We start from the raw sequence: 25613 nt of genomic DNA on the forward strand, positions 1-25613 counted from the left end.
GACGGGAGGCTCGGGGGGTGGGGGGGGTCCGGCGGCCGCGGGTTGCGGGCAGAGCGAGGCGCAACCCCAAGCATGCTGCCCCCGCTGCTGTCCCTGCTGCTGCTGATGATGATGATGATGATGCCCGGAGCGGCGGGGGGCCGCTGCCCGCACCGCTGCGCCTGCAGCCAGGCCGCCCTGCGCTGCCCCCCGCCGCCGCCCGGGGCGCGCCCCGCGCCCGCCCGCGCGTAAGTACCGCGGGGTGCGCGCAGGGGGGCTCGCCCCGCACCGCCTGGCCTCGGGATGGGGCTAACCCGCGGGGTTTGGAGGCTGGAGGGGAGCCGGGGTCCGTGTCCGGGGCGGTGCGGGTCTTTTGGCAGCCTGCAAAAGGTGCAGTGGCGGTGCAGTTGTGGGAACTTGCTGGGTTTATCCTCCTCCTATGGCAAAAGCTGGCTTGCGTGTTCCGAAACCAGCCGGAATAACTTTCAGGGAACTGGATTTAAAAAAGGATGAAATCTGCTCTTAAACTTTCCTTCAGTTCTGTCTTCTTTATTTCTTACTTTTGTTTGGTTGGTTTTTTTCACAAATCTGCCTGTCTTCTCACTGCCTCTTCTCTCAAAGCTTGTGCAATTCAAAGGCCTCTGTGGTTCAGCATCAAAACCCTAGTGGTGCTCGCTTCTGCGATCCAACTCACTGTCAGCACGTGTTGCAACTTTCTGAGGTCTGATTCACGGACATCTGTTCTCAGCCCTAGCAGTCAAAAAGCTGCCATGAGCTCTGACAGTTCTTGGGCTCTCTGTGAAGAGGTTCGTAGCGTCTTTCTGCCTAATGCACCCCTGGGAATTAGGGCAGAATTGTAACAAAAGGGAGTCAAGGGGATCCCCTGACCCCGCTCCAACACCATGCTCCGAGCTCACAATCTAGCAGAGCAGACCAAATACATGATATTTGTAAGTATTTAAGCATTGTTGTACAGTTTGCAAGCCCAATTGCAGCACTTATCTAAACAATCATGGCGTCAAAATACGGGATTAGAGGAACAACAGATAAGATAGTTGCTGTTTCTAGGATCCCTTGGTTGGATTTTTCTTATTGTGCCCCTTTTGGAAACAAAGTCATTGTTTTACATTTTCATCTCATTTGTTTGTAAATTTCATATGCTCTTGAAATTCCCCAGGGATGATGGTGTCCCTGATCTTCTCTTTCCTTTCTCCCTAGCTTGAGAATTGATATGTGCAAGAAATACTAATTTCTGTTAGTTTAGAGCCATGTAAATCGTTCCTGCAAAGTCAGTTTTGAGAAACATCTCTGTCCTGAGTTTGTTTCCTACCCATTTACTTGCATTACTCTGGTGTCAGAGGAAGCAGAGCCCATGGGTGCTGGAGAAATTCTCCGTACCTCTTGCAACAAGTACACTGCTTTCATGGCACTTGTAGCACACACAGAGCGGGCAAGGGATCAGTCACATCCAGGATCCCTGCTGCAGCAGAAGCAGATGGGAAGGCCAGTTTTTGCAGGGCTTTAGTGCGTTCATTAGTATGCTACACATCTGTCTGTAGTCACATTACAGCCCAGAGAGGTTATCAAAAGCTCTAAATGTGTATGATTTTTCTCTTTTTCTTTTTTTTTTTTTTTTTGATTTATTCTTTTTCTTTTCTATCTCACTCCAAGAAGAAACCACATCCCTACCTCAGTGATCCAGGTTAAGACAGTGGCCTATGGCCACTTCCAGTTATATTTCACTCAGATCAACAGGGTAGATGATAGACAAAGATAATGGAAGGATTTTTCCCTTTAAGCTTTACTATAACAGCTTTGCAGTTGTTTGCAGCGCACAACTATTAGGTTAGCTGCAGAAGCCAACTGTACGGTCAGATAAGAGTTCAACCACAATTCTGCTCAGTACTTCTGTGAAATATTATACTCAGACATTAAAAAGGAAAAAAAAAAAATCCCTCTCTCTTTCGGTCTGCATTTGCAGACATGTCTAGCTCCTGGAAATGCCCTTTATGTCCAGAAAGGTGTGGCAAAAAGGGCCAGATCCCAGCCATCGGCTGCATGTCCTCCTGCTGCATCTGCTCCAGAAGTGCATGAATGTCAAATGGGACACGCTGCCATAGGGCACCTCTTCCCTCTGAGTTATAATCCCCACCCCACAGTTTAACACTCCCACAGAGCAAACACTCACTGCTTAGTAAGTTAATGGGACCCCAGCTAGAGAGACAACTCTGTGCGATCCCTCCTGCTGCCTATACCAGGGGTGGGACACAAGCAAAAGTCACTACCATGCCACCCACTGTCAGTAGGATGGATGTGACATCACAAATATAATGGGAGAAATGGGGAGCAAATGGTCACCTCACTTAAGTGTGGCCAACAACTCTTCTGAAAGACTACGCTGCACCAGCAGCAGCCAGCACACAGTGAGCACCATTAAGTATTTTATCCAGCTGCTGTTCTCCAGCTGCTGTGGCTTCTGCTTCCACATCCCACTTCAGGCCACATCCAACCTGATTTATACTGAACCTGGAAATACACTACTGAATTTCCATTCCTTTGATTTTTTTTTTTTTTTAATAGCATATAGTTTATCATACAATTACAAAACTGTAATAATAAAAGCAGTCTCTAACCATACATGTGTACATGTATTCTGGCTCTTTTTTTTTTAGTTACTATTCCACCTCTTTTACTCTCCTTTCACCTATTCTCTTACTTTGATTTTCATACTATTTTTTTCTTACCCACTTGGGTGTTGTTTTTCCTTCTCTTGCTTTTTTGTGGCACATCTTTCCCAGCTTTGTTATTTTCCTAACTCTGGCTTTCCATACTGTACCAGTATGTCTTTAGCTCTCTTCTCCCCCTGCCTAGCTCTGTATATGAGAGACAAAGCAAGAGGGAGTTACTTTTATCCCCTCGTAGTCACATTTGTACCTGGGTGCATCAGAGGAGTCATAGTATATCATAGAATCAAGAATGGTTTGGGTTGGGAGGGACCTTAAAGATCATCTTTTTCCAAGAATAGTCAAGAAAATAAATGCCAGTACATAATGTCAGCTATATTCGAGTAATTCAAGCCCTGATGCTGTCACTATCCATGCTTTCAAATGTACTTTTGATATTATTTTTTTACAGTTCAAGCACATATCTTGTAGGAAAATTTCAACAGGTTATATTTACCAGACCTGCCAAGTTGTATTATCGCTGGAAGATTTTTTAAATGATTAGAGTGCCAAAAGGTTGCAGAATTATTTGTTTATATGTTTCTGAATTGATCGTATTTTTCTCAAGATCATGTTTTTAATTTGGGCACTAGGCAAACACTAGAGAAACTCCATTATCCCAACACCTCTGTATGCTGTGTTGGCTATAGCAACCACGTGTCTGCTTAGTCTCAGCAGAAAAATAACCTTTAATACACCACTGAAACAAAACATATGCTTTCTTCATTTGAAGCTTCATGGTGCATCTACATCCTTTTGCTTATTTAAGAGAGTCTAAATGGCCAGGCACCCAACTCTGGCTGTATGTTAATAGACGTTGGATACCTAAAACCTTTCTGCCCCTTTGGAAACCTCATTTCATAGTAAAGCTCACCTTGCTGTGCCTGTGTTCCCCAGCATGCAGGGCTCCTGCATCAGAGCAAGTGGCAAATGCTTAGTATCAGGCACTCAATCCAAAGCCGTGGGGCAAAAGCTAAATAAGTAGACAGTTCTACCATGTCTTCAGTGTGGGCATACCTGGCTTTTTAAGGATCGACAGTTGAATTCAGTTTCAGGAATAAAATGTCTTTGGTAGGAGATAATGTGTCACCTATTAGCACCTGGCTAAAAGCACTCTGACTGTTTGTGTGGTACATCCAGCTCATAGTTCCCATTTCAGGTAGATAGTGCCCAATCTACAAGGCTTTAAAAATCAATGTCAATGCTTTACTTTGCCCCCAGAAGCTGATAAAAATCCTGGGAAAATGGTGGGCTTTCAGTCTTATTTTCAATCAATCAATACTCAATTCTTCTAAGTTCAAGGACACCACAGAATAAAATGTTTGCCACTCTTAGCAAGAATCTACCTTTGTGGCATTACAAGTCTGGGTAATCCTACAAAACAGTGATGCAACCATATATCTGCCAGCCCAGCTGCAGTAACATTCATACCTATTGCAATGAAAGCCTGTGCTCTTTATGTATTTATTTATTTATTTTTGATGTGCAACTAAGCACTCTTTTCCAAAGGCCAGTGTCTGTAATGCAGGGATTTTCTTCAGCAGTGTGAAGGAGTTGGGTTTTGAACCCTCTTCAAGAGAACTGCAGGTGGTCATGTGGTGTTTGGGCACCTAGACCTCCCAAAGCTTCTCTTGGAGCTTGAGTCTATGTGGTAGTGCTGGAGTAGAAGTTTATCTTTTAGCAGATAAAAAATGCAGAGTCAAGTTGATTCTATTATATCCCAGAATTAATAAAAAAGTATGACAGTGGGTTTATGCCAGGGTATCTTTGGAACAGATCACTCCATAAGAATTTTCCAAAGAGCTCTTATGTGGTACCTCTACATGTTTACAGCAGGGGAAACAGGCAGTTTGCTCTGTGTATGCCTCTCATCGTCCCTACTGGCCCTGGTTTTCCTATTAACAGGAAGGTAAACATCCTTATGAAAAATCTACTCTAAATTTATGATTTCAGAACAACAACACAGGAAACAAATGCCGGATGGTATTTTAGGTACTGAGCAAGAAAAGGATTTGGTCAATCTATGCACAATTCCTGTAATTCTCAGTGTCATTTGACAGTCTTACATGTATTTAGCCTGGCAATTTCAAACCTTACTGCCTAGAAAACCCAGCTTGATTTACAGACATGCTAGGCACTGCTCAATGCCTAAATGGTTGGCTGTCTCCCCACTCCCTTCTGTACACATTGACTGGATGCAAGTCCAAAGGATGAAATGCCTGTTGATTATATGAAGTTGCAGTATTGTCAGCCATTGAATGCAAGGAGTGAGTATCCATGAATTATTGTGTATCAAATATGAAAGAAACATACCAGTTTTTCTTAAAAGTATAAAAGTTCATCCTTTAACAACACTCTTTCAAACTGGTGTTCATAACTTGTTTTAAAAATGGATGCAGCCCTCCTTTCAAAGTCTATGGAAGTCGGCTAGTAGCATGAGAATGTTAGATATATAAAAGCTTTGTAAAACCCACTTTGTTCTTTCTTTTTGTCAAAAGCTTCCCAGCTCTGAGAGACAAATAACTGGTCACATCTGAGTATCACAATCTGAGTGCTATCAGAAAGAAATCGATATTTAATTCCTGCCAGTACCTGCTTGGGTTGCACTGTGTGCTATCAAAAACATCAGTCATGTTCAATAGCAGAGGCTTCAGCATAGGAGATAAGGCCTTGCTTTATTCTGGGTTTCAGAAAGAATTAAACCTGCACCAAACAGCCAAAACTGTATTAACCTAAATGCTTATACATGTACACAGTCTGGATTTTGGTCAGCAGCTAGCAGATCTTCAAAATGTTTATAGAGTTTAGAAAGAGACATCATCTATTTCCCTTTAACACAGTCAGGGTTTGAGATGCAAGCTACAAAGGTAAAGCAGGCAAGAAGAGAGTGAAAACATTTTACACCTTTTTGGTGAATTTAGGATACCTTTACTGATGTGGAACTGTCTCTGTGTGCTACAGCAGTACTTTGAGGATTAAGAGATGTCTGATTATGAATTCCCTTCTTCCTTTGTTCCTTTGCTGTTTTGTGAGACTGTCAATGGGATGAGGTAATGTCAATACAGTTGAGTTCATGGTTTCAGATATCAAGGTGAATTCACAAGGATTTAAAAAATATATATATTTATGTTGAAATACAGAATGAATTAAGTGTTGCCATGCAGTTTAACTACAGTTAAAGTTACAGCTAAAGTGCTGGTTTATCCCACTTAAATTGAATTCCAGAGCTGAGGTAGCTAAGCGAGGAACACTGGCGCCAAAGATTTTCTGCAGGCAGGGGGACAGGCACTGTAGGGGTTTTTGCTTTTGTGTGTGTGTGTGTGTAGACACTCACAAAAAGGTATGTTTTGTTTTCCAAGCAGCTCTAGTCGATGGTACAGCTATAAAGAGGTTCTTGCTGCCAAGGCTACAGATGAGCAATTTCTCAGCTTCTACTTTTTACTTCTTCCCAAAGGTGTTTTCCTGTTGGCTCAGCCTATCGATCCCTGCTGCAGGATTCTCTGCATACTTCTGTCCCCCAAGGGACAAATACATTTCTCAAGACATACAATTTAGCTTCACTTCTGATTTAAGCACAGCTCCTGCACACACACAACACAACCTGCCAGCATATGTCTATAGAGACCAGTATGGCCCAATCCCAGTGGTGTCAAAAACAAACATATTCTTACAGCATTGCTTATATGGTAGGGAAGTGTTGTTATTCCCAGTTTACTGACAGGGAAACAAGGTGTAAGGAAACTAAATGATTTGCCAAAGATCATATTGGACTGTGGCAAGGAATTGGTGCCAGTCTCCGGAGTACATCTAGATTGGTAATCCCAAAACATAAATATGTGTGACAGCCTGGCACTATAGTGAACTTTAAGTTCTTAAACATTTTTAATTGTCTTCATATAAAGGATTATAACAAAATTAGGAAAAAAAAAATTTTTTTTTTTGAGAAGCACAGAAACAGTTCAGGTCAAAAAACCTTGACAGGGTGTTTTTAAGGATGGGAAACAAATGTTTCTGACTAGATATCTGTAATTAAAAAACAAAAGAGAGCAAATATCTTTTTGCACAGAGATAATGTCTTGAAATATGTTAAATATTTTGCTATGGCTATTATCAGGGAGAGTGTGGTCATGGCTGTACAAATTGGCTGCTAAAAGGACTACAATTCAGATGTGGAGTAGAATGGTAAAAAAAAGATCTACCTCCCACAGTGTCATTAACATCTCAGTGAGAGTAATTAAAAAATGTAAAAAGGAAAGTGCACACTTGCTTTCAATCAGCAAATCACAGTGCTGCAATTTAAAATAAATACATAAAATATATCAGGCCCAATTTGGACTTTTTCAAGCACTTGCACATAGCCAGAGGCTTTCTGATGAATTCATGATGCCACACCACAACATTACAGCAGTATTATGGAGAGAAAAGTATGGTCCAAAGAATGCAAACAAACATTGTTTCATAGAGGAAGCTTTACATTAAAGCCACATTTTTCTGAGGAAATAGCTCCAGATGGCCTCTAGCTTCATTTGACTGTGAATATAGAAGCCCATTTTCATAAGGTTATATTTTTTTTCTAAAAGTTTATGATTATTATCATAATTTCACCAAGCCAAATCTCAAATTTATGCTCTAAAGGAACTGACACAACAGCCCTCAAATTTGTTTAACTGAAATCAGTGATAAAGGGATCAAGCCCTAGAGGTACAAAGAACTGTAGGCAAAATAAAGTGACTTGAAGCTTTACTGTTTCTCTATGCAGTGTACAATCTGTAAAAAATGAAACCTCATGCCTTACAATCCTTTCCTCCCTCTTTTCTTTTTTTTTCAGATCGTTTACTCATCTTCCTGTAAAAGTAATCCCATCACATGCATTTGAAGGACTTAGAGATGCCTTCATCATGTAAGTTCACAACATTTTCCATAGATTTTTCCTTAATGTCTTGCTAGAAGTTCTGTTACAAACCTCCATCACAAATAATGTCTTTTTACAATAATGTAAAAATTTTTTGCTAAAAACCACTTTTGGTGAAAAAAAAATTGCAGAGGAAGGATAAGCTATTTTTATAGGCCAATAATTTCTTTTCAGCAGTATGTAAAAGGTTATTTGAAAAGGTATGCTTTAACAGTTGCTTAACATAATGAAACATTAATCATGTCAGAGAGAACTGGATTCAGTTTGATAACTGATGATAGGCACTTTTTATTTGTAGAGGAGATTTCTGTCATAAAATGTTAGTGCTGCAATGATAGCTATGGTATTCTGTGATTATACATTTATGAAATACTCAAATAAGGTTTTTTTTTGCTGTTATGCACTGCGAGGTAAGCGAGGCAAGGAATCAGTAGGACTGATCCTCTTCTTAGAAGATACAGTTTACAAGCACTGTAACTTTGCACATAATGCTTCCCCTCCCTTGTCTTTGTATCTGTTTTATATCAAGGACTCCAACCAGAAGGCTTGGCAGACTAGTCTCACCCTTATTTCTGTCATTATTGCAACCAAAAGACGGCAGCTTTGGGTCTCCATTACTTAATATTTTTTTTTATTTATCTGCATGGGGTGTTCACTGAAGGACAGCTAATGCCACGCCAGTGTGATACAGAACAGGGGAATGAACTCCCCCAGAATCTAAAAGTAGCAGCACAGGTAATGGTGCTTCCTATTCCAGGTGTGCTTTTTAGAATTATCTTCACCTATAAAAAGCACATATTTTATCAGCTATTAAAATATACATCATCTATTTACAAAATCTATTATCCAGGAAACAGAGAAAATAGGAAACCCTTTAATGGTGCATTCCTGAAGGCAGACTAGAAGGATGAGGGTAGTGCAAACACCTAAATAGATTCAGTTGGTCTGGTTTAGCTTTTAGTGCTCATTGGTTAAACAATTTTGGCTAAATTATAAATTCCTGTGTTTCTGTAGCTCTAGTAAGTAGAAAACAAACTAAATGATGTCCCTATCTATTCAACTACAATGAATTACATGTATTACAGTACAATCTAATGGCACTGCATTCTTGCATTCACTTACATCTGAACGATTAATGAGACCTTACCGTTTTTAGATGGCAGAGCAACTTAAATCTAAAAAGGTTCTCCTACCTTTATGATTTGATGCTAAATTTTCCCAAGCTGTATGCATAACCCATTCTTCATAGAGAATGTTTTGTTCATTGACATTTTTCTTTCCATAAGAGCATTTAATTGATTTCTTTGTGTCCTTTTAATACATCTCTCCAAATTAATAGCATAGAAATCAATGTATTTGTCTGATGTAAAACTATAGAACACTTCATAATTGCCAGTGGCAAGTAGGAAGGATCTCATGGAAGGAGCATGGGATCTGGGGTTTCATGATTCAGAACCTGAACCTGACTTTTTTTTCGTTTTAAGTACTGCAAGTAGTCACTGATCCCTCTCAGTGCATGAGCTAAGCCCCTGAGTCTCTTAGGATCAAGTGCTCACCAGGCCTCTTGTTTTACATCCATCTTCATTCATGAATAACCATTGCACTATCAAAAATATCAATCTTACTGAATTCTGATTATGGAAAAAAAGTCATTAATATTTCTGTAAGAAATATATACATACTTAATATATGATTTCTTGTATGAATTCCCCTTTGCTACTAAAAATGGAAAAAAAATGGTCTAAGGGTTTTCATAGCAACATCAATAGGAATTGTTTTCTTATAATTACAATTCAAGTAAGATAGCTTTCAGGTCTGTCATAATAATGAATCTAATTTTATAGACATGTTTCAGTTGTTTAGAAAATATTTTTTGTTTTTGTAGACAGAGTATAATGTTAGGTTTAGTTTGTGTGCCATACTAGTCAGTTCTGTCAGGAAAAAATGTTTCGAAAACCTTTCTCCTATATATGCAGATTAATATATATATTATATATAGAATATATTAATTAAATATTTAATATATAATTATATAATATATGATAGTTGTATATTTGATATATAATTAATATATAGAAGATATATACAGAATATAGTACTGGAAAGAACAGCATTAGAGCTGAATTTGAGTAGCTTCCTAACACAAAGGCAAGGAAAACAGCTTTGTGATGAAATTTGCAGATGCTTACGTAGTTGAAGTTGAGACTATTAATAGATCCAGAGGAAAATTCACAACATCTGTAAACAACACATGAAATAATCCAGTACATGTAATTTCTTTTGTTAAGAAGAGATTCTAACCCTTGGATATCTGAAGGAAAATGGGTTGAGGCAGGATTGCATGGGGCAGCCATTCTCTCTGGCAAGCTAATTGGCCTGGGGGAGCCAGCCCCAGAGAAGGGGCCCTCTGCTCACCCCCAACCCTCCTACTTCGTCCACATGAGGGCATCTTCCAGGCTGCTCCCAGCACAGCTGTCTTTGGGCCACTCATGTTGGACATCACAGAGGCTTGCTGAGGTTACAGTGGCCACTGCTTCCCTGCCTTTGCCCTGGACCCTACAAAATAGCCCCCCTGCAGCTGGCCCACAACTTGCTCAGCTACTCGGTCCTCTGAGAGCCAGTGTAGGCAGCAGGAAGAAGGCTAGAGAAGGAGCAAGGCTCTTCTTGTGGACCCACCTCCATGGGCTCCATGGTGTTAGGCAGGAGGACGAGCCAGTCCTTGCCTGGGACTGCACACACAGGGTGCCTTCCATTAGGAATATTTACAGGCCAGGGTTCTGAACCAGGGGGTCGCCCAGTTCCACTTCCTCAGACAGCTTCACTAGCTGGGCGACCCCCTGGTTCAGCACCCTGGCCTGTAAATATTCCTGATGGAAGGCACCCCGTGTGGGCAATCCCTGGCAAGGACTGGCTCGTCCTCCTGCCTAACACCATGGAGCCAGATCCACAAGAAGAGGCGGAGGAGCCCATGGAAGTGGATCCACCTCAGCCACATCAGACCTGGGACTACCCCAGCACGTCTTTGCTATGTGCCATCAGAGAACACCAACAGCTTTGCAGCAGGGCGTGGTGAGCTCCCTACTCATTGTTGCTCAGGCTCCATCCCAAGCATTAGCTTGGAGCCACCAAACACCCGGCAATAAAGAACTCTTGCCAATTCTCGGGGGTTGTGCGATTGCTTCTTTCCCATCCACCAGCCCTTGTGCGAGAGGTGGCAGCCCTTCTGCACAGAGCCTCGAGGAAGAGCACAAGAGAGGACCCAGCTCCCTTTGGGCTGCTGCGTTGGGGTGACAGGAGGAGTCCCCAGGGGCCACCATGCACCTTTAACATTTGTTAAAATAGACCGAGGGGTGAAAATAGTAGTGTGTAAGCGATTATAGGTGGCTAATTTCTTATTAAGAATGAGTATCTATATCTGAGTAATTGGGAACAACAGACATGGAGAAGGCTGAAGTACTCAGCAACTTCTTTGCCTCTGTCTGCACTGCTAGAAGGGCTTCCCAAGTTTTTCATTTACCTGAACCCATAGATGGAGGCTGGGGGATCTAAGTACCACCCACTGTAAGTGAAGAGCACATTTGAGACCACCTGATGAATCTAAACACGTACACGTCTGTGGGACCTGATGACATGAATCCTAGGGTCCTGAGGGAACTGGTTGATGGAACTGCCAAGCCTCTCTCCATCATAGCTGAACAGTTCTGGCAGTCAGGCAATTCCATGGTGAGTAGAAAAATGGAAACATCATGCCCCTACTCTTCAACAATTAAAACAAAGAATTGGACAAATAGCACTACTCTTCAACAGTTAAAACAATTAGGACACATTCCTTCTTAGAAGAGCGTCAGGCATTGGGACAGGTTGCCCAGGGAAGTGATGGAGTCACCGCCCCTGGGGGTGTTCAAGGAAGGGTTGGTTGGATGTGGTGCTTAGGGACATGGTTCAGTGGGTGGCATTGGTGGTAGGGGGACGGTTGGACCAGATGATCTTGGAGGTCTTTTCCAAACTTAATTTTTCGATGATATTACACATATAATGTATTCTATATATTATATATATACAATAATATATATTTATTTATATATAATATAGATGAATCTTAATCTAGCAGGCATTTAGCAAGCATCAAAGAAGTGGATTTATTTTCCCTGTATCCAACATCAGTTGTTCTTAACTACATATGTGGAACAGGGGCATTGTTATGTCAAAATTGTATAATGCCTACAAAAACAGCCATGTTGATCTGTGTAATGATGTAAAAAAGCTACTTGCATTCAATTTCTATGTATGTAATGGAAATGGTACTTAAATCCAAAAATTATTTGTAAAGTTCACTGAATGCATATTCATGTATTTGTGTGTCTCTACATCTGTGAATTAGATGACCATGATCCTGATTTAACAGCAGTCTATGAAGCTCTGTGAACATTATCTACATCTTTGTCTATGCAAATAAATTCACTAAGTGGAACCAATGGTAGGAGCAAAAGGCTTAGAGGCTTGGGCTGACTACTTTGTTTGTATTAGTTCAGCCCTCAGTCACTACCTTACCTACAATTTGCTGAGAAAATGACGATAGGCTGCCCTGTATGCTCTTATTCGAAATGGTTGGCATAACCTTTTGCCAAGGCAGGATAATGCCTCTCTCTCTCAGTCCCTACTGCCTAGGATTTTGGAGGTGAGGCATGGCCACTGCTGCAAAACAAGAATTGGGGCATGGGGTGGGGGGAAACCATATGTAAAAGAAGCAAATGTAAAGTGGAAACTTGACTTCTGGTATCTCTTCTGTTAATGTATTGCTTTGTGTCTGCCTTTTTCATTACAGCGAAATCTCTCAGAGTGACTCCCTAGAGAGAATAGAAGCAAGCGCATTTGACAGCCTTCCTGCTTTGTCTGAAATGTAAGTCTGTGAAAAAAAAAAAAGGCAGCCATGTTGTGGTTTATTATCATCAAGGAGTAAACAGTCTACAGAAAAGTATCCCTGGACCAAATCTTCCTATGTTACTTCAGCTGGTGTTGGATGAGGTCTATGATGACAAATGTTTCTCTCCAAAGTACCATATAAAATAGTGAGCAGTTTGTAAGGTCTAGCCTTGGAGATCTAGATCATGCAAATTGATCTGTATATATGAAGTTCTGTTGCTTTCAGTGAATGCAATGACAGGATGGGAGCGCTGTGTCTGCTTCTACCAGCAGTGTCGAGCTTTCTAAGTGGAGAAATCATTCAAGATAACAACAGAAGAGAAAAACATTTTCTTTTTGAAGATGCAGTTTTCAAAGCCCTACAGTATTTAAATATGTCTGCTTAGTATGCAGCTCTTCTTTTGAGCTCAGAAATATTACTCAAACAGAACATGTACTGATTTTAAGCTTGATGTGCCTAGCAGAGCCATCGGAGAGAGCGTGTGAGTTAAAGCAAGGGCTAGGAATATGCTCCAAAATATTTAGTGAAACTAGTATTAACTAATTTAACTAATATTTTTTCACTAAATATTTAGTGAAACTATTGGAAACTATACATTAAATAAAAATATTGGATAATATTTTTATAACAATACACTTAAATATTGGAAACTATACATTAAATTAATTATATAAATATTTAGTGAAACTATACATTTGATTCAATATCTCATTACATTGTTTTTCCCACAGCATGATCAGTGAGTGGCTTAAAAATGGTGCAACTGAGTGAGGACTTTTTTTTTTTTTCTTATATGTGAATTCCATTGAAGCAAATTGCTTGCTCACATGAGCAACAGACACAGGTTTGTCCACCTCTTACTGTTTCTAATTTCCATTGGAATCAATGGTGGGCATAGGTAAGAAATTAAAGATCTGACCTAATGTATTCACCTACCAGGTATGGATAGCTTGTCATTTGCCTGTCTGCCAAAACAAGAAAGTTAAGTACGAGCTACAGGAGACTAACAAGACAATGTTTGAATCCTGAAGGAGATATCTTTTTTTGGCTATCTAACAGTTATGACATGATTTTCTTATCAATACTGCTTCAAAACTCACTTGTAGCATATTTCTAGAAAGTCTGTTTGCAGCATGAGAGTCTTCTGTCAAAGTCTGCACATGTCAGATTCTGACAAGGCCAATTGCTAGCGAAATTCAAGTCCTTCCAGGTGTGTAACAATACAACACTGACATATATTTCCCTCATTACAGATTAATTCTGAACACAAAAAATCTGCTGCACATTGAGGACGGAGCATTCAGAAACCTTCCAAGGCTAAAATACTTGTAAGAAAGCATTCTCTTACTTTTCTGTTTGCATTCTTTTTTTCCGTGAAGGAATGGACAAATCACAGAAAGGACTTTAAAGAAAAAAAAATAAGTTTTTCATGCCTTATGATACACTACAGGTTCATACATAATACACAACAGCTTTAATGTGCATTTAACTATTAGTGAGGTCTTTTAATAAGCAAGATTAATTAACCCAAGGTAGAGCAGTAATGGACAAAACAGTAAAGTCTGCCAATTAGTTCTGCTAAGTGTTTATTTCTAAAGTTTTCATTTAGACAAGATACCACACAAAAGGGATAACTAAAATCTCTTCCTTGCACTTAAGGAGTCAAGAGGACATATGCTGCTTCTCCAGGATGCTGCCTGAGCATGCTACACACAGTTTTTACAGACCTTACAAACACAGTTGGAGTCTAATTAAAAACTACGATATTTGCCACTCATATTTTAATGCATTGTTAAGCTCATACCTGCAGGATTGGCTTGTCCTTGCATTCTAGCCTGGTAACCTTTTCCCCTGTAAATCATGCTTTTCTCCAGGAGCATTTGTAACACTGGAATAAGAGAATTTCCAGATCTGACACAGATCTTCTCATCAGAAGCTCATTTTATCTTGTAAGTGAAGACCCACCCTAGCCCAGCTGTGAGTCTTTCCATCTTGTTCTTGTATCTCTGACAAATAACTTTTTTTCCTCCCAAAGGGAGCTCTGTGATAACTTGCGTATGACAACCATACCACAAAATGCTTTCCAGGGGATGAACAATGAATCACTGACACTGTGAGTAAAACAATGTTAGATCCAGTTCCTTCTGTGAGGATAATACAGCTGTTTGGGGAGAGTAACTCCACTTTATAAGAATCTTGAAATTAAGCCCCGTATGTCTGTATTGTCTTCACACCAAGACTTTCCTTTTAGCAAACTGGATTCATTGCTACAGTTGTCCTGCAAGACAGGTGAGTTTAATGTTGAGATGCTTCGTACAAGGAAGGAAAAAGCCACTGAAAGCCAAGGAGAAAATCATCTGCCAGCACAGCAGGAGCCATGTAGGGATTTTGCAGCACCTCTATCCTCACAAAAACTTCCATGAAGAAATGCAGAAATAGCCCAAATCACAAACTGTACTTCTCAGCAGGATGTGGCTGAAATTCAGGGCTGAGGAAGGACCAGCAAAGCAATAGAGGGCAGCAGCAGGCCGCCTCCTTCACCTTGTAGCACAAAGACCAGTCTGGAAGCAAATAACACCAACCTTTGCAGACCGACCAGAGTGATGTTTAAAACGTAGCATACATCCAAATGTGGAGCCATGTCTTGACACAAGTGCGTGTGCCAAAACACTTGCACAATTCTCCATGGATGTTTGTTGCTGGAAATGGGCTGGAGCTTGCATGAGCAAGTGCTGCAGCTGGCTGGCTTAAGCCCTTCATCAGGCTGATGTGCCAGCACAACAGTAATTTAAACACAAACGTGATGTATTGACCAGTACCTTCAGAAAATGTTAGAAGAACTAAGCCAAAATGTGACCAAAGACAACTACTACCTGATATTAAAGATGAGCAATGGCTTAGTTGAGGGCATCATTTTATCTTACAGGCTGTTTTCCTGTTAGCAAGTTCACAAAATAACTCCAGCAAAATGATGATTCTGTTAATGGTACAAGAAAACAAACATGCTAGAGATGGAGAAAGATGCTTCTTTTTTTTTTTACTGCAACCCTGAACTGTATTAAATGGAAGAGTGTCTAACTCACAGCCAGGAAAGAGCTAACAGTCATTTTTTTCTTACTCTTTTGTGATAGAAGAAAAGAATTACCTTATCAGCAGCTTTCTAATTGTAGAGCTACACTTTACCTCCGCCCCTTGTAATTAACTACAATTAGCTGAAATAATTCCAATTGTTGCAGCATGGTCTAGTGAAGCACAAGTTAACTGTGAGTGTGTAAATTTAGCCTGCAGTAATACTTTGCATTACAAATAGCTAATGTAGGCTTTCCAACTGTTAGTGTATCATGAGGACAGGGAATCAATACTACACATGGTTGTGTTTTTTAAGGAAATCACTAATTTCAGCACCATGTCAAGACAGACTCCTCACATCAAATGTAGCCAGCTATTCTTGGGAGTAGGTTCATACCCAGAGTTTCTGCTCTCCCAGCAACAAGTGGAAAAAGAACAAAAAAACTTTTGTAGACATAAAGGATCCTCTATAAACAGCACCGCATTTTGTATTAGGACTTGATATTAAAGAAAAAAAAATACAAGTTATTATATACAAAGGATACTGAAAAATACTTAATATCAGAAATGGCTTTTTCTCTGTGAAAACAAGCCCATAGATTAGATCTCCTAATGAAGGAAAGTAGCCAGGTTTTAGGTACAGCAGGGTCTAGCCATTTGGTACCTGGCTCCAGAGTGGGAATCAAAAACTCAGGGCTGGCAACAAGCATCCCTGTGCAGTGCATGGAATGGTGAGGTTTCCACAGCACTGTTCAGGTCTGGCAGCACTACTCTGAGTAACTCGCTGACTGCTGGATGATGCATCAATCACCCCTGCTTCACTGCAAAGCTCTCACTTGGGCTGCTGGGAGATTGGTCTGCCCATAGGGGAACCACAATCCAGCAATACCTTCTGGGTTTTACACGAGCTTTCCATCTGACACTTCTCTGACTCTTGCAGCTTTGCAGCTTTACCTACTTAAACCACAAAATCCAGGTCTTCTGCCTGTAGGTTGTTGTCTTGGTACCAAGGGTTCACCTGGAATGCTGTCTGGATTCTGGGCCTCACTCCAAGGTGGGCGCCAAGCTCCTTGCTCTTAAACACATAAACAGGAAAGCATTTAAGCTTCAATTTTATGCTAATTTCAGAGCTAATGGCAGTCATCCCATAGTTAGCTATATTCTTTATAAGCCAGACCCTCTAATCCTTAAAATGAATACAGTGTTAAGTTTTGAAATCCGTAGTGCAATAACATAATCTCATCTTTTCCCAAATATTTTTCCTTATACATTTTTCTTAATCTTCAGCAAACTGTATAAAAATGGATTTGAGGATATCCACAGTCATGCCTTCAATGGGACCAAGCTGAATCAACTGTGAGTATGCTTCCCCCCCTTGGCAATTAAAAGAGCCACAGAATTGTACAAGAACCCAAGTTGGAAGGGACCTCGGAGATCATCTCGTCCAACCTTTCATAGTAAAAGCAGGGCCTAGACAAGATTGTCTAACACCTTGCCTAGCTGAACCTTAGAAGTTCAGCTAGACCTTACTATTGTAGATAATAGTAGATTAGTAGATTATTAAAAAAATAGCTCAAATGCAGCCACAAGCTCTTCGTTCATCTTAACTGCCCATCTTAAATTTCATGATACCCATTAGAAAAGTCAATATATCAGTGTCACTGAGACCTAGTTGTCAATCCTGTGGCATTTGCTGTTTTCCTGAAACACTATCCCTTAGAAAGCTGCAGTTTTTATGAGAAAAGCTCTTCTTTTTTTAAGTAAAATTTAATAAATTCCTAAATTTAGCAGCAGCAATGGAAAGCTTGAACCTGTAGACCAGATTCAGGAAACTTCATCTTACACCTGGAAACGTCAGCAGGTTTAAAATCAATTGCATACACCCTGAGACTAGCCTCATGGTTTTGGCAAAATTTTTGTTGTATTTTTGTACACTGCTGCTGCAGTGAAGGAACCAGGATGGCTGTTCCTGGTTTAAGTCAGAAGAAATTGGAAATGATCAGAATTAGGTGTAGATGCTAACAGTCTGATGGTACCAGTGGAGGAAAGGTTGGAGAAATATGAATGCTCTCAGACCAGGTGTTGCACAATCACCACTGTGACAGGAGGAAGGATTGAGAGCAAATGGATGAGAAGAAGTAATGGAAAGAGAAGTTATTTCAAAATGCAGATGTAAAGACTCGATGTTTTATTCCACAGAATTCTGAAGGACAACAGAAACCTCAAGCGGATACACAATGATGCCTTGCGAGGGGCCACGGGGCCAGATGTCCTGTAAGCATCAAACCCCTCCTTTATCCAGTTCTGTAGACATCCCCCATTAACTGCACTTTGCTAAGTGGACTACATGCTTGATCAGATACCCTCTGTGTGTAAAATAGAAACATATCAATAAGATGCCATGAAATTGCAGGGCAGAAGACTCAGTCGGCACCACAACAAACACTTATCAGACAGCTTTAGCATTGGCCTCTGCCCCATAGGGATTTGTGTGGCTTTAGTTATATTTGTGTCAGATCCTACTGATACTCTCTCTGTGTGTCTATCCTGACATTACTAAGTAACTTGTATTTTGGCAGGATGCGTATGTTTTTACAACGTATTATTTTAGAATTTGGTTATAAAAGTGAATGAGTTGATCACATGGTATAAGCCAATGTGTAATAAAACATATTATCCTTCTCATGCTTTGTTAGTCAAGTACATACTAGAGGGCTGCATTGGGTGAAGCAACATGCAATAAAACCCAACGGGTGGCTCTGTAAATAGCTCTCTGTGCCACATATGCCATTGCATTCCTTTTATTGGTGCTTTGCAGTGCAGAGCATTACTAGCATCACTCTCACAATTGTAGATTTTTTTTTCCCTGTTTAATGGCCTAACTCTGACAATATTCAGTCATATAACTGCCCTTTCCTCATGCAAGCAAGCAGCCCCTCTGAAGTTACTCTAAGCCAAACTACTGAAGTTTGTATTCACAAGAATGGGAGACTCTTTTGTGTGTTTCAGTTATTAACCATGTAATTAAAATATCCAGAACAAGGCCCAACATGGTAGGTTTTGATTTCCACCAGGATAAAGCCAGACCCTTGCCTGTCTGGGACTGCTGGGTTGCAGTATCACACCCTACATCTCTGAGATGGACATTGGGTGGCTTTGTAGATGTAGGCCTTCGTGAAAAAACTGAGTCACTGCTATATTCTCTTCACACTTTGGCGCTGCTTTTATCTGTATGAAAAGAAACAAGAGTGCTCTCTGTTTTGTAGGGATATTTCTTCAACGGCACTGGAGTCCCTGCCTAGTTACGGGCTCGAGGCCATTCAGATCCTAAATGCAACATCATCATATTCATTGAAGAGGCTGCCAACTCTGGATAAGTTCAGCAGTCTTCTGGAAGCTGTTCTAACGTATCCCAGCCACTGCTGCGCTTTTCGAAACTTGAGGACAGAGAAGTAAGTCCAAATAGCACACTGTTCTGCAGGACTTCAGAAACTCCAAGATGGCAGTCCTGCTTTGTTTAGCTGGCGGGGTTGGATTATCCTTGCTCCAGTGGCAAGGAAGCTGTGGAATGTAGCAAGGCCTCACTCCAAACGTACCCCTAAATCCAGGAGAGCTATTTCTGCTCCTGTTATTGGAGAAATATGTCTCATCCATGATCTGCCAGCAGCGACATTATTCTAAGTCTGCTGAAAGCTTGTATTTTTCTTGATATCTCAGTTTAAAAAAGACTTCTGGCAGTTGGAAGATACACTACCATCAAGAACACTTCAACCTTAAAAAAAAAAAATGCAGCCTTTAGCTAAGCAGTTTATTTAATGCAGGTACTGTAATGATCTTGTAGAAAAGACAGGCTTTCACTTTCTCACTGAAATAAGGACCTGACACAAGCCTGCAGAAAGAAGTTACACATAGCTTAGTACCAGCCCTTTCAGATGACAGTAGACAGCGTTGTTCTCCCTACTTCACAGCTGGAAACTGTGGCACAGAGAGCATTTCCCATCCACTAATTTGGCACCGTCAATTTGAGACAACTGGAGTTAAATTTTCAGCATTTTTGCTCCAAAGAAATCAACTCTCAGCTGGCTGTAGTCAGCCAAAGCAACTCCAAATGAGTTTAGTTATGAGCTATGAGCATTCCACACTTCTCACCTATCTCACATGAAGTCTGCAGTAAAGATGTGAACTAAGCAGCAAGTCGTGAGGTGTCTGATTAGTGTGACCTGCATGTGGTCAGATCAGGGCTGTGTTGCAAGGATAGGAATAGAATCCAAATCTTCAGGGTAAAATTAGGAGTAATGCTATGCTTTCTTGTCATTTCAATAAGTGATTTCTGCTTCTACAAGAATAAGGCAAAGATCCTATAGTCAAGTGTTTCCATCGCTACCAAATGCTGATTCAGTCCCAGTGCAAGTCTCTCAGCGTGTTGTACACAGAGGCAACTCTGGGACAAAAAATGTTTTATTCATTCTGACTTTAAAATTACCATTGCACATATGCGAAAAGAGACCAAAGTAAAGTAGCAAAGATAACTGTGTTTCTCATGTTTATTAATTTTCAGATGCTTGGCCTTGTAACTTATCATCATGCTCTGTAAAAATAGAGGTGCTCTAGAAAGTCACTTTCTTATATTCAGTGACTGTTTTCTTAAGTCAACTTTGAAAAATGAAACCTGCAAATCAGGGAACTAGACTGTGCTCCTACCTGGCATCAAAAGTATTCAGGTGACTGCCAATGTGTTACATATCTGCACAGCCCTGACCTCTGGAAAAACTCATACAAGCAGCAGGCTATTATTTTCTATGTGGTCTGCAGCTATAAAGGAACGAGAGGCACATCTCTGTTTTCCTTGGCATTTACTGATGACAGAAGGAGACCACAGAGACTGAGACTTTCCAGTTTAACCAGGGAAGACTCTTCTTGTGGTTACGTATTCTTATGACCATGCAATGTAGCCTGTTTCTGTCTCCTTCTAACCCCCTACCCTGCCCTGAGCTCTATGTGCAGTCACCCTGTCTCATATATTTTTACTACCCCTGCCCATTCCTTCATATCCCATTCTTTACCACCTGTGGACTGCACTGTGTTAGCAGAGAGACGTGGTGACAAGGTCTTAAGTATATCTGATCTCACAAACAGGTCTGCTTAAATCACAAACGTTAGGCAAATGAAATTCTCAAACCAAATATTCTTGAGATCTCTGGGCTGAATGGGGGAAAACACAACTGGCTATGACACATCTTCAAAAAATTACAAGAAAAGCAACTTCTAAGCATCACATTCGGACTAAGAATAGTATCTTAAAGCCTTATTTCTTTTGTCATACGTAACACTTTCTGTAAGTTTCCACATGCCTGATTCTCTTAAGGCTACACAGTAGAGTACCTGGCCCATAACTTTAAAAGCCTCAAAACCAGAGACTTTGCCAAGTATGTGGCCTTTAAATTTGTTCTTTTCCAGGTAAGCCTCCCAGTATTTGTTAATAGATGCACTTCTCCAGAAGCAGCCTAACTGCTGCTGTTCATACTGGTGGAGAAAGCATCCCATACAGTATATGATAAGGCAAAACGTTTTTTTTTTTACTTACAGCTTGTGTTATTTCACTACAATGAGTAAATCATAAAAAATAAACAATCTGAAAGACCATCCCTATACCCCCCATGAGGTATTGGCCACTGTCACAACATTTTAGACCTTCCCCTCCCTGCTTTCAGAGGTCTGCATGAATGTCTCCACTGTGTGAGCCCAATTCCAGTTTACCTTACGTGTCTAAGAAGATCAGTTGCAAGGAAGATGAGAATTTGGCTGAAATCCAGACTGAAACTCAAACTTTCTTTTCCATCCTTGTTTCAGACAAAATTCCTTGCTTTCCATTTTTGACAACTTCTCCAAACAGTGTGAAATCACAATGAGGAAACCAACTAGGGAGATATTGTAAGTACTGCTTTGCATACAGAAGCTGGAAATAGCAAATTCGGACCCTCCCCTCCCGCTACTCATGTGTTTTTTCTAGAACAGCATGGTTTTTTTCTTTCCAATTCAGTCACCCTTACAAGTAGCACAGTAGTAATTTTACTACCATTAAACCAAAATTTGTGATTGTGATGTTCAAAAGGCTAAAAAAATAAAACAACACATAATTTCATGGGCTTTACTCACCCCAGCTTCTCTTCTAAATTCCTGAAAGGCTCTTGAAACACGGATTAAATAATTAACAAAGTTAAGGGCCTACTTGGAAACTTTTGAGGCCCAGAGATAATTGTAGGGTTCTGTTTGATCAGAAGAAGAGCTGCCAGTGTTAATACTTCTTGCCTACCTATAGAATAATTACAAGACTGTACATCATCATTTGGGCCATAGATTTTCATGGTACAGAGTCCCTGAGTTAGAAGTTTGGGTAAGCCCATTCAATTTGTTACCTTCTTCTACATGTGTCTTTCCACATCATCATAGTTCTGTATGACCAGCATCCAATGGGACAGGGAGAAAGGCAAACATCAAAACTGTTGTGTTGGCTGCATTGGGTGTCACAAGCACTAAAAACAGTTATTTCATGGACAAGTTTAAGGACTATGGAACTATCCATCCCTCTCCTGCTAAACGGGAGACCTTGGGACTTCTCTTTAGCCCTAACGTGGGATCAGATCATTACAAAGTCTTGAAAAACAAAATGCCAACACATCCAATACAGCTGAAATGTGATTGATCCTTGCAGATAGAGGTTTCCTTAGACAGTATCTCGTTTGATGATTATTGAGTCCTCCTACACTTGCTGTTGGGTTTTATTCAGTCCTTTGTAAAGCCACAGCTGCAGCACATTTACATGGCCTCTCAGAGAATCACAATTATTTTTAATTGGAAAGTAAAGTCAAACATATTTCCCACTCTTCCAGTTCAAACCAGGCAAGTAAAAGCAGTTTTTCATCTAAGGAAAGAAGAGGTAGGATAACAAGATTGGGAACCTATTTACCAAACATGAATATTTGAAAAGTAGCCCAGCTTCACTTGTCAAGTGAAGACCCTGCTCCAGAAATATAGTTTAACTTACAGGCTTCAGGAGATTCAGAAGTTTAAGCTTGAATCTAAGCTGTCCAAACCTATGAATTTTACAAAGAGTTGTTCTCCATAGAGATGATTTCCAGGTCTCACATTGCAGACTGAACGTTTGCCCACCAAACACTCATGGTCGGGATGACTGGGTAGTAGCGAAATCAACAACTGTTCTAGATAGGCATCAGAAGGAACAGTGCTTACTTTTAAAACGTACCTTCTTTCATAGGCTTATCCCCACACTATTGATGACCTAGAGATTAGAGAACTATTTTAAACACCTGAAGATATTTATAGTTGGGCATTTTTCCAGTCTAGACTTCATATATTTCTAGCTATTGACATACTACTCTATCTTGTTAACCATGCACAGCTGCTAATCCTCACTTTATAATATTGTGATCAAATTCCTCAGCAATTCCCAAGCCATACATAGCCTCAGGACTTTGTTAATAAGTACATTTCCTGAGGCAAAGGAGCAGAACTAATATCCTTAGGTATTTTTTATTTTTTTTTAAACTATCTGACAAAGCTATATGCATCAAGCCTATAGTCCATCAGTACCAGTACTTCTATCATTTGAACTGCACTCTACTGGCATCGTGAGAAATATGGCTCAATTGCAGGGCAATCAAGATAAAATACTTACAGATTGGTAAGTTGTATAAGAAATCATTCGTATGGATGTAACCGTGACTTCTGTGGCTCTCTAAGTTTGTACCTAAACAAAAGGCATCCTTACAGGGCTTCACTGTATGTAAACATCCTGTAGAAACAAATCTAGGAAGTGTTTTAAAACAACTAATTTGTTGTATTTTTATAAAAGAGTGCAAGCATCGTGTAACAAATAGTTCACTTCTATTTGGGGGGGTTGTTATTTTAATAGCTACAGAGATGACTCTTACAACACATCGCTGTGGTCAGCAGAAAAGAACATGTACGCGCTTGCAGCAGATGAAGAAACTTTTCCTTACAGCTACTCAGACATGTTTGATGATAGTGAAATGACCGGTTTTGAGTTCGAGTATGACTTTTGTCAGCCTAAGATACTGACATGCACCCCGGAACCAGATGCATTCAATCCCTGTGAAGACATCCTGGGATACAGCTTCCTCAGGGTGCTGATCTGGTTCATAAACATCCTCGCCATCGCTGGCAATTTCACTGTGCTCCTCGTCCTCATAACCAGCCATTACAAGCTCACAGTTCCCCGCTTCCTCATGTGCAACCTCTCCTTTGCTGACTTTTGCATGGGACTCTACCTGCTGCTCATCGCTTCGGTCGATGCCCAGACGAGCGGCCAGTACTACAACCACGCCATAGACTGGCAAACAGGCAGCGGCTGCAGCACTGCCGGCTTCTTCACCGTCTTTGCGAGCGAGCTGTCCGTGTACACGCTGACGGTGATCACCATCGAGAGGTGGCACACAATCACCTACGCCATGCAGCTGGACCGCAAGCTGCGGCTGCGGCACGCCGTGCCAATCATGCTCGGTGGCTGGGTATTTTCCATCCTGATCGCGGTGCTGCCGCTGCTGGGGGTCAGCAGCTACATGAAGGTCAGCATTTGTTTGCCCATGGATATCGAAACAGGTCTTTCCCAAGCCTACATACTGCTCATCTTGGTGCTCAATGTTGTAGCCTTCATTGTCATTTGTGCCTGTTACATCAAGATATACATAGCTGTCCAGAACCCGGAGCTGGTAGCTGCCAATAAAGATACCAAAGTTGCCAAGAGGATGGCCGTACTCATCTTCACGGATTTCACCTGCATGGCCCCTATTTCCTTCTTTGCCATCTCCGCTGCCTTTAAGGTGCCTCTCATCACAGTGACAAACTCCAAGATCTTGTTGGTTTTATTTTACCCGGTCAACTCCTGCGCAAACCCATTTCTGTACGCGATTTTCACCAAAGCATTTCAAAGGGACTTCTTTCTGCTGATGAGCAAGCTTGGCTGCTGTAAGAGCCGAGCAGAGCTTTACCGGATGAACTATTTCTCTGCTTACGCCTCCAACTGCAAAAATGGCAGCTCAGCCCCAGGCCCCAGCAAGGCCTCACAAGCACTGCTGCTTCTGTCAGCACTAGAGAAGCCGTACAAGACACGGCGCCCTACAAAAAAAAGTCAACCGGAGCGCCAGTAGATGCAGCACCTCACAGTGCCAGCTGTAATTATTTCAGTGACCAGGGATTATCTTACAGTATCTTAAACATCTCACAATAAATAAAAACACAAGTCAATAATTCTTATGCAACAACGCTGTTCAGAGGTTCAAAGCGGTATTTTCCCTTTTTTTCTGCTGTAATGGTAGGTACGGAAGGTGATTATTAGGTGAAACACTGCTTCAGGGCGGGCGACTGGGGGAGTCCAGTAGTCAAGGTGCTCTTGAAGTTAATGTGTACTGCAGTGACTGCAGTCTTCCTCCTTTCTTTCCAGATCTGCTTCCCTGTGGTATTTAAAGCCTGTCTGCTACCTTTTGTGTCTTCTTTTCCTACTCCTATTAGCTATGCTGGCATTGTTGGGTTAAGGAAAGGGCACTAAACTAGACGCCTCCCTTCATTTCATCAACAGAAACTTCCAATTACACAGCCACATACACCCAGTTAAGGAACAGCGTTCATCAAGCAGCGTTGTAAAGATGTCGCCGAGGAGGAGTTGACCTGCTGAACCTCTGTTACTAGCAATTTCACAGATTACATTAGATCTCAGTCAGAGCTTGTAAGTCATTTACTTTAAAATAAAAAATAACCCATATGCAGCCATGCATGATCTGGAAATTGAAAGAGATGCAATAGCTGCAGAACACCAAGCACTGTATTTTGGATATCGCACATACACAAATATGAATCTCATAAACTGTGAAGGCCCCCTCTCAGCAGCAGGATAGCAAATAGCTGCTGCTTGTTTTCTCTCCAGGGACAGTCTCGTGCATTATTTACATCTGCCCTCCCTTCAGTGTCA

General features: G+C 41.0%; 1 protein-coding gene across 2 annotated transcripts; it reads left to right on the forward strand.

Annotated features, from left to right (window-relative positions):
* LOC101803098 (lutropin-choriogonadotropic hormone receptor) lies at nt 1-24928 on the forward strand. 2 transcript variants are annotated; one of them, XM_038176400.2, is made up of 11 exons: nt 2-227; nt 7531-7602; nt 12440-12514; nt 13792-13866; nt 14413-14487; nt 14574-14651; nt 16895-16963; nt 17807-17881; nt 18874-19059; nt 21458-21538; nt 23541-24928. In XM_038176400.2, the coding sequence occupies exons 1-11, from the start codon at nt 73-75 to the stop codon at nt 24793-24795; spliced, it is 2196 nt and encodes a 731-aa protein (XP_038032328.2). In that variant the 5' UTR covers nt 2-72; the 3' UTR covers nt 24796-24928. The 2 variants fall into 2 exon arrangements, with proteins under 2 accessions (XP_038032329.2, XP_038032328.2); XM_038176401.2 differs by lacking the exon at nt 21458-21538 and having other exon boundaries at nt 1-227.
* The last annotated feature ends 685 nt before the right edge of the window (nt 24929-25613 follow it).

This window comes from Anas platyrhynchos, chromosome 3 (genome assembly GCF_047663525.1).
Source record: "Anas platyrhynchos isolate ZD024472 breed Pekin duck chromosome 3, IASCAAS_PekinDuck_T2T, whole genome shotgun sequence".
Taxonomy (NCBI): Eukaryota; Metazoa; Chordata; class Aves; order Anseriformes; family Anatidae; genus Anas; species Anas platyrhynchos.

What these genes read in the sequence shown, in the direction of transcription:
- LOC101803098 (XM_038176400.2), top strand. Translation starts at nt 73, where the DNA reads ATGCTGCCCCCGCTGCTGTCCCTGCTGCTGCTGATGATGATGATGATG. An exon ending in CTTAGAGATGCCTTCATCAT is followed by an intron (nt 7,603 to 12,439) that starts GTAAGTTCACAA and finishes TTTTCATTACAG; the next exon opens with CGAAATCTCTCAGAGTGACT. An exon ending in AAACCAACTAGGGAGATATT is followed by an intron (nt 21,539 to 23,540) that starts GTAAGTACTGCT and finishes TTATTTTAATAG; the next exon opens with CTACAGAGATGACTCTTACA.